This window comes from Taudactylus pleione, unplaced genomic scaffold (genome assembly GCF_031769625.1).
Source record: "Taudactylus pleione unplaced genomic scaffold, aTauple2 ptg000360l, whole genome shotgun sequence".
Classification (NCBI taxonomy): Eukaryota; Metazoa; Chordata; class Amphibia; order Anura; family Myobatrachidae; genus Taudactylus; species Taudactylus pleione.
The window spans coordinates 6,319,015-6,326,588 of NW_028284761.1; the positions used below are offsets into that span (position 1 = coordinate 6,319,015).

Sequence of the window (7,574 nt, forward strand, 5' to 3'; positions counted from 1 at the left end):
AGGCACGCCTGCATTCGGATCTCCACTCCCCCGTTTTCAAGCACCTTCCCATGTTACCACCCACAAACGCCGCAATCTGTCACTCAAACTACCGACCTGGCGGTGTTCAAGGTTAGAGACATTTCTGATTGTAGCGGCTAGTTTGCGCACGCGCATTGCGAACTGTACGTATGCGCAGTTTAGCGAACATCAGCTGCGTACGACCGTGCGGCCGCTTCGACCGACTCTGAATGAAGTCCTGACTCTCTTATATCACATATTCTGCATAGCCCCAAACGTACATAATTTACATACATTCAGCTTCTCACTGCTACTTGTGAGCTGGTGAGACATTAATATGTGACTGAAATAATTATTATTAAATAGAGCTATAATTTATTTAACCTTCCCAGTTATTGCAAAGCTGATGCTACAGGGGCTCAGTTATTAACATTCTCAGCAGCTTCCCGGAGGAACAGGTCTGTGGCAGAGCACGGTCAGAAAGACATACATATGTATCAATATTCAGTAGAGCATAAAAGAAAAATGCAAAGTACTTGGCGCAAGGCATTGTATAAGGTTATATATTTATCTATTTCAACACAGCACAATATAGATTTTGTACATTTATCTATTTCAACACAGCACTATACAGAGGTTGTACTATAGCATGCTTTATTCTCTGACTGTAGTATCCAGTGTCCTGTTGGAAATATTATTATTAATTATAGACCCAACCTTTTCACTTAACAACGTATAATACACAATACAAAATGTAAGAGGTAAGAAAGGACCTATGAGCTTACAGTAAGTGGTAATTATAGACCTAAAAGCACTGGTTTGGTTTGGGCATTAGCTAAATGCAGATGATTGTAGTCAGTTCTGTATCGACCACTAATGCTGGCCATACACTGTGCGATTAAGTAACGTCACGATGTGTAGTACGATTTCCCTTGAGATTCTTCCCTTGAAATTCTCCATACGATGTGGTCAAATGGAGCACGATTGATCGTTACGATCATACGATCCCCATATGCATATGTATCACATTGTACATGATAGATCGCAATCTTACGGCTTTGCCGTAGGATCTACAATCCAGTTCTACGATGGCGGGGACGCGCATCGGCATCGTAAACAAACATAAACAACACACGATGTGCACGATTGATCATTACGATCGATCGAAATCTTACGTATCATGCAAAAAAACTACGGTATATGGGCACCTTATGAAAGATCAAGGAATGCAGGGAGAGATGTATCAAACTTTCTAAAAAGAACAAGTGGAGAAGTTGCCAATAACAACCAATCAGATTGTAGCTATCATTTATCTAGTGCAATCTATAAAATGATAGCTAGAAGCTGATTGGTTGCTATTAGAGATGAGCGCGGACCCCGTGTTTTGGTTTTGGCAAAACCACCCTCAAGTGTTTTGGTTCGGTTTTGGTTTTGGATTTCTTTAAAATTGGTAAAAACAGCTAAAATCATGTAATTTGGAGATCCAGTTTTTAAATCCGGAATCCAAACTTACAGGTAGACCCAAACCGGGAGTCGGTTCTACTCAGAACCCCAAAAGTGATTCCAGCCAGGACTCTGTTCAACTTGGAACACCAAAGCTTGTGTGTCTTTGGTTTTTAGCAAAACGGAAATGCACATCTCTAGTAATTTTTCCACCTGTCCTCTTTAGAAGGGTTGATACATACCCCCCATAGTCTTGTATTGAGACTTTGAAGAACATCATTTATATCAGTGGAACATGTCTCTTCTAGACATGTAGTGAAACATTGTCCTACCATAGTTGACATGTGTATCAGGCTCTCAGTCGAGTCACTTGTCATTACATTATATACAGCCATTTTGTATTATATTTACCAATAATTTTCACTTAAAAAACCCTTTAGACTGTTTCTTATGTTCAGATTTTATGGATGATACTAGAACCCTATGCAAATAATAGCTTGGACTATCCCCTAAGACACCACAGAAACGTCTGCCAACAAAGGCTCGGGAAACATGATATACAGAAGAAATAAATGAGATCAGACACAATGAAGATCAGGACGGAAGCAGGAGAAGCAAGGGAGATGTAGATGGGAACATTGAAGTCAAAGTAGTAAACAAGACACATTAGGGAAATTGGTGGAGTCAGACAACACGCATAGGAAGACCAGACTAATGGGGTTATTGAAAGACCCAAGTAGACTAGACCCATGTGGCTCATCAATTGAGAATTGCAAGACACAGGAGAGAGAACAGACACAGGGGGTGATGTACTAAGCCTTGAAAAAGTGATAACGTGGAGAGTGAAAAAGAAGCAACCCATCAGCTCCTAACTGTCATTTTTCAAACACAGCCTGTAACATTAGGAGCTGATGGGTTGGTACTTTATCTCCACTTTATCACTCTCCAAGACTTAGTACATAGACCCCACATTGAGGTAATGATAGAAGACAGACAAGACAAATCCAGTGAAATCAAGTGAATAGGAAAGAGATGTGGAGCAGTGACAAATATAGCAGTTAACTGAGTCAATGAATAAGAAAAAGAGTGATATGCTAGCAATACAGCATAGTTCTTCCATCCAGCTTATAAAGGCAAGCAGCATATATATATATATATATATATATACATACATATATATACACTATATGCTAGGTCATACTTGCCTACTCTCCAGGGACTGCCAGGAGCCTCCCAAAAATCTAGTGACTCTCCCAGCCCCCCCGCACCCGCTCGCGAAACTGGGTGGTCCGGCAAGAGCCGATGACGTGATTCACGCTGGATTATTTAATACCTGGCTTTGTTACAGCCCAGCTTAATATTGACTACACACTGGTATAATTACTTGGCTTACTTCTTATAAAGCACGTACTCAGAGCCGGCCCTAGGCATAGGCATAATAAGCAAATGCCTAGGGGCGACTGGAAAGCCTAGGGGCATTCCAGGTCTCTGCCACGATTCCCCACCACCACCGCATGCCCCTCCCCCCTACCCGGCTGCTGCCACGATCGGAGCTCAGCTCCGATCGGGCAGTGTAGTGGCCAGTTGAGCCGCCCAGGTCAGAATGAGCTTCTGTCCAGAAGCTCATTCTGGCTACAGGAGGAAACAAGATGGCCACGGGAGGGCATGCTGTATATGCCCAGCTGTGTCCATTCCTCCCATAGGCCTTTGCGGAGCAGAGCCGTGACTGACACGGCTCCGCCTCCGTCTCCATAGGACCAGGCACACGGCGGTAGTGTGGACCGCACATAAGTGCAGTCCGCATTACCTACTAGGAACAAACACACAGCCTCTCAGACAGACAGACTCTCATTGGCTGCTGCGCCCACTGCTGGAGCCGGGCTTCCGGCTCCCGCAGTGGCTGATGTGAGATGCGTCATGACGTCTCTCCCATTATGCAGAGCATACACACACACACATATATATATATAATATATAAAATGTGTGTGTATATGTGTGTGTGTATATACATATATGTGTGTGTGTGTGTATATATATATATATATATATATACATACATACATACATACATACATACATTCAGCCCGACACTCTGGATACATTTACTGGTAATCTCGCGGGTGCCCTCCTAGCATAATAAACAAATTCCTATACCGAGGTGAACAGCCCCGGAAAAAAACAGGCGGCACTCCTCAGTAGTTGTAACTAAGTGATATTTTGTCACAAATCACATAGGTTCTGTTGATGTTTGAAGACCCATTGTTTTTTTCATCATGACCTGTCCTGATGAAAAGACAGATGGGTCTTAAAACGTCGACAGCACCTACTGAGGAGGGACACCGTTTTTTTTCCTCAGGGGCTATCCAGCACGGTATGGGAAGTTGTTAGGGGGCACCAGTCAAAATTTTGCCTAGGGCACCAAATGGGCTAGGGCCAGCTCTGCACGTGCTGTATGTACGAAACGGCAAAAGTATAACTGAATGTTTACGCTCTGGCCCAGCTTACATAGGATTGCCTGCTTGTAGGCCAACCAGGCTTGTTAGTGTATATCTGCTACAAATATCTATTTGGTACACACTCTAGTTACTAAGTATACTGTACTGACTGACTGTCGACATTGGACTATAGCTAATACACTAGTAGTGACAGCATTTGCTTTATGTGTGCGGAATGTGTGAGCTGGGGTGTAGGGTTTCTGTCTGAGGATTAAAGGGGATAGGGAAGGGCGACATTGTGGGAGTATTCATTACGTACTGTATGTTGTATCTATTTTATGCAATGTAAATGTATACTAGTTTTATTCAGCTTGTTTGTATTTTTATAGGAATTAAAAAATAGAAATAAGACATTCTAAAGTGAGCATACATCACAAGTAAAGCATTGAAGATACACTGTATAAGTGTACAATTTCAATTATATATTTATCTATGAGAGAGAGAGAGAGAGAAGATCTGGGCATACAGGCAAGTCAAAACATCTTAAGTTGTTTGGTAGAATGGTATTGTGTGAGTGGCAGCTCTACAACCATGGCCAAAAAGTTTTGAGAATGACACAAGTATTGGTTATCACAAAGTTTGCTACTTCAGTGTTTTTACTTGTCAATATGTCATTCTCAAAACTTTTGTCCATGTCTACACCAATAGTAAGTGATGGTAAGTCACTATTAAGGAAATTATGAACAATCAAATAGTATGATACATGTAAATGGAAAGAAACATGGTGCACACTGTTCGATAAACAAAAACTCTGCAGTAAAACCAAAAATTGGAAATAAAAATAGGAATGTTTTAGTGCCAAACAAATACTATGTAGATGGTTTTAAGATAAAACATGATTTATTACAAGCGGAGAAAAACTAAATAATAGCAAGTAGCAAACATACAAAACGACATAAGACAGAACGTTTATCTATCCAGGGGGGTCTCATGTACAGCGTCTCATGTCCACCACTAACCCGGGATGAGTGGGGATAAAATAGGAACAATTTGGTAGTTATGACAACAGTCTATAGCCAAATAAGATCTAAACCTAGGATGTCTTGTTACAACGCGTTTCAGATCTAGACGATCCTTTCTCAGGGTGTCCTGAGTTAACTCAGCTGCTTAGCATTAGGTGAGTGTAATACCTATAAGTGGGGAAAAAGACTGATTGTTCCATGTTGCGCTGAAGTAGAAGTAACAAAGAAACCTTTACGTGAAAGCATCTTACCTAGTTAAGGTGAGTGTGATTGAAAAGAATCCAATCTACATAAGGACTTTAATAATTTGTTACTGGGGTGGGCTCCTTTTGTTCTTCTACCTTTTGCGAGCATCTAGGACTCATACAGCATGATCACCCGATGATATAAGGATCTTAGTTATTCAAACAGCACTTGTGAACCACTCTTTTATTTAATTCAATATAGCGGAGCCCACTTACAAAAGGTTCTTTGTGGGTAATTTAGAAAGTTTTAAATAGATTCACTGCTTTGTCTGCTCTATATTTAGTGCATTTGGTGATCACTCTTTTATTTAATTCAGTATTGACTGAGGATTTAGTACCCCTGAGTGTTTGGACCGAGCTGCAGTTTTGGGGTGCAAGTTACATCTATCTTTTGTTGTGTATTAACTAGGCGCTGCTATAGTGTTTGCTCTGAAATATTAAAATGAAATCAGCTTCTTCAGTAAGCAGCTCCCCTACATGTAACATCTCACTGACAAGAAGAGTTTGGTGTGATCGAGGTGTTGGTGCAATGATGGAGTATTATCAAAGAAGAAAAAATACTCAGATTTACAACTATAATCATTTAAAAAAAATTTCTTGATAAAATTCCAATTTTCTGCAAATATTATACCATAAATAACTACTTTATTTCATTGTTACAGGTTTAAAGTCTTTAGGAATGACAATCGCTCAGTGTTATGAAGAAGTCGGCCTGTTGCTCCTCTTCTTGTCGGTCGGTATTTCCATATTCTCTGCCCTGGAGTATGCCGTGGAGCACGGCATCCCTGACACAATGTTCACAAGTGTCCCTAGTGCCTGGTGGTGGGCGACAACTTCTATGACAACAGTAGGTTATGGAGATATCAGACCGGACACCACGCTCGGCAAAATTGTTGCCTTTTTGTGCATTTTGTCGGGAATCTTGGTTTTGGCATTGCCAATTGCCATCATAAATGACCGTTTTGCTGCTTGTTATTTTACATTAAAAATGAAGGAAGTAGCTCTGAGGCAAAGAGAAGCTTTAAAGAAACTAATGAAGAACATAAGTACAGAATCGGATATAAATGTTAACTTAAGAGACATCTACGCCAAAAGTGTAATGGAAATGCTACGGCTGAAAACCAGAGAACGTGCAAGTACAAGAAGTAGTGGAGGGGATGATTTTTGGTAACCTCTGATTTATTTGTCTACATTTTTTGTTGCTATCAGTTTTTTTTTCTTTTAATCTATGCTGCCTTCAATTTTGGTTTACCGTGCGTGAAGTTTCACATTAATTACCATTCACTTTTCAGTGGAGTGTTCTCAGTGTACTGTATTTTGGAAAGATTCACATTTATAATATCCATTACTTTCAATGTTTGCTTTGCGATGGTCACTAAACTGAAGTTAAAATAGACTTAGAATCATGTACAATTTAAATTAGAAAATCAAACAAATTGGGTAAAAATTATGTTATAATGTAACATTGTTTATACGCTTGTCTTAGTTTGACAATTGGAGTAGCGGTGACAAATTTTGATGACTTGTTTGAATCTTGCCCGTTATTGACATTTTAAACAATTTATTAACCAACCAGTACATTTTGGATGCGCCAACATTCACTTTATCAAAATTTTCATTGCTTGCTTAAACTTTACCATTAGAATATATATTTTTTAAATTAAATAAAAAAAAATAATCCACTTACATTATGAAAATCCCATTTTTAATATAGAGCTGGCCTATGACCACCGATTTAGGCATTTGAGCATTATTAAAAATGAGTCACAACATCCCTCATCTTAAACTGTGTCGTCCTCTTCGGCTAGGTACTTGTCTCCTGGCTGACTGATATAAATCTTTTGTTGTGGGTTAGATTTAAGCATCTACTGTATATGTGTAAGAGTTTAACTTCAAACTGTCATGTTAGCTTTAGGTAATGGTACATTATCAGAAGTTTTTATTTTTTTTTCAAATACAAAAATATTCTGATATTGATACATTTTATATACAGACAATAAATGAAAGTATTAATCAATTTAGATTAAGCCATATAATTATTTAATTTAATGTAGTCCAATGTAAATAAATAAGAATTATTATGAACAGTTAATATATAAATGCAATTTAAAGCCAGATTTATAAAATATACAGTAGTTTACAAATTTCTTCTTGCACATTTTGAAATGCTTGTATCCCAAAAACAAACTGAATTTTATAAAACACAAGTTATAGGCCCTGATTCAGAGCCGGACGCTCTGACCAGAGCGCTCGCTCTGAATCAGGGCCCACCTCCATTAAAATGGAGCGTCCTCCTGGACGCTCGTATAGCTGTGGGTCACCACCCACAGCATATACGAGCGTCCAACAAGATGGTCGCGATGGTCTTGACCATCGCGACCATCGGACTTGCGAGTGAAACCCTGTGGTCGGGTTTCTCAACCGCAAGC

At 39.6% G+C, this 7,574-nt stretch overlaps 1 protein-coding gene across 1 annotated transcript in view; it reads left to right on the forward strand.

Moving 5' to 3' along the window:
* The window catches only part of KCNV1 (potassium voltage-gated channel modifier subfamily V member 1), a 77,904-nt gene extending 71,588 nt beyond the window's left edge, over positions 1 to 6,316 (forward strand). The window contains exon 2 of the mRNA XM_088444369.1: positions 5,808 to 6,316. Within this exon, the coding sequence (XP_088300495.1) occupies positions 5,808 to 6,316 (509 nt within the window). The remainder of the gene's footprint in view (positions 1 to 5,807) is intronic.
* Positions 6,317 to 7,574: the final 1,258 nt, after the last annotated feature.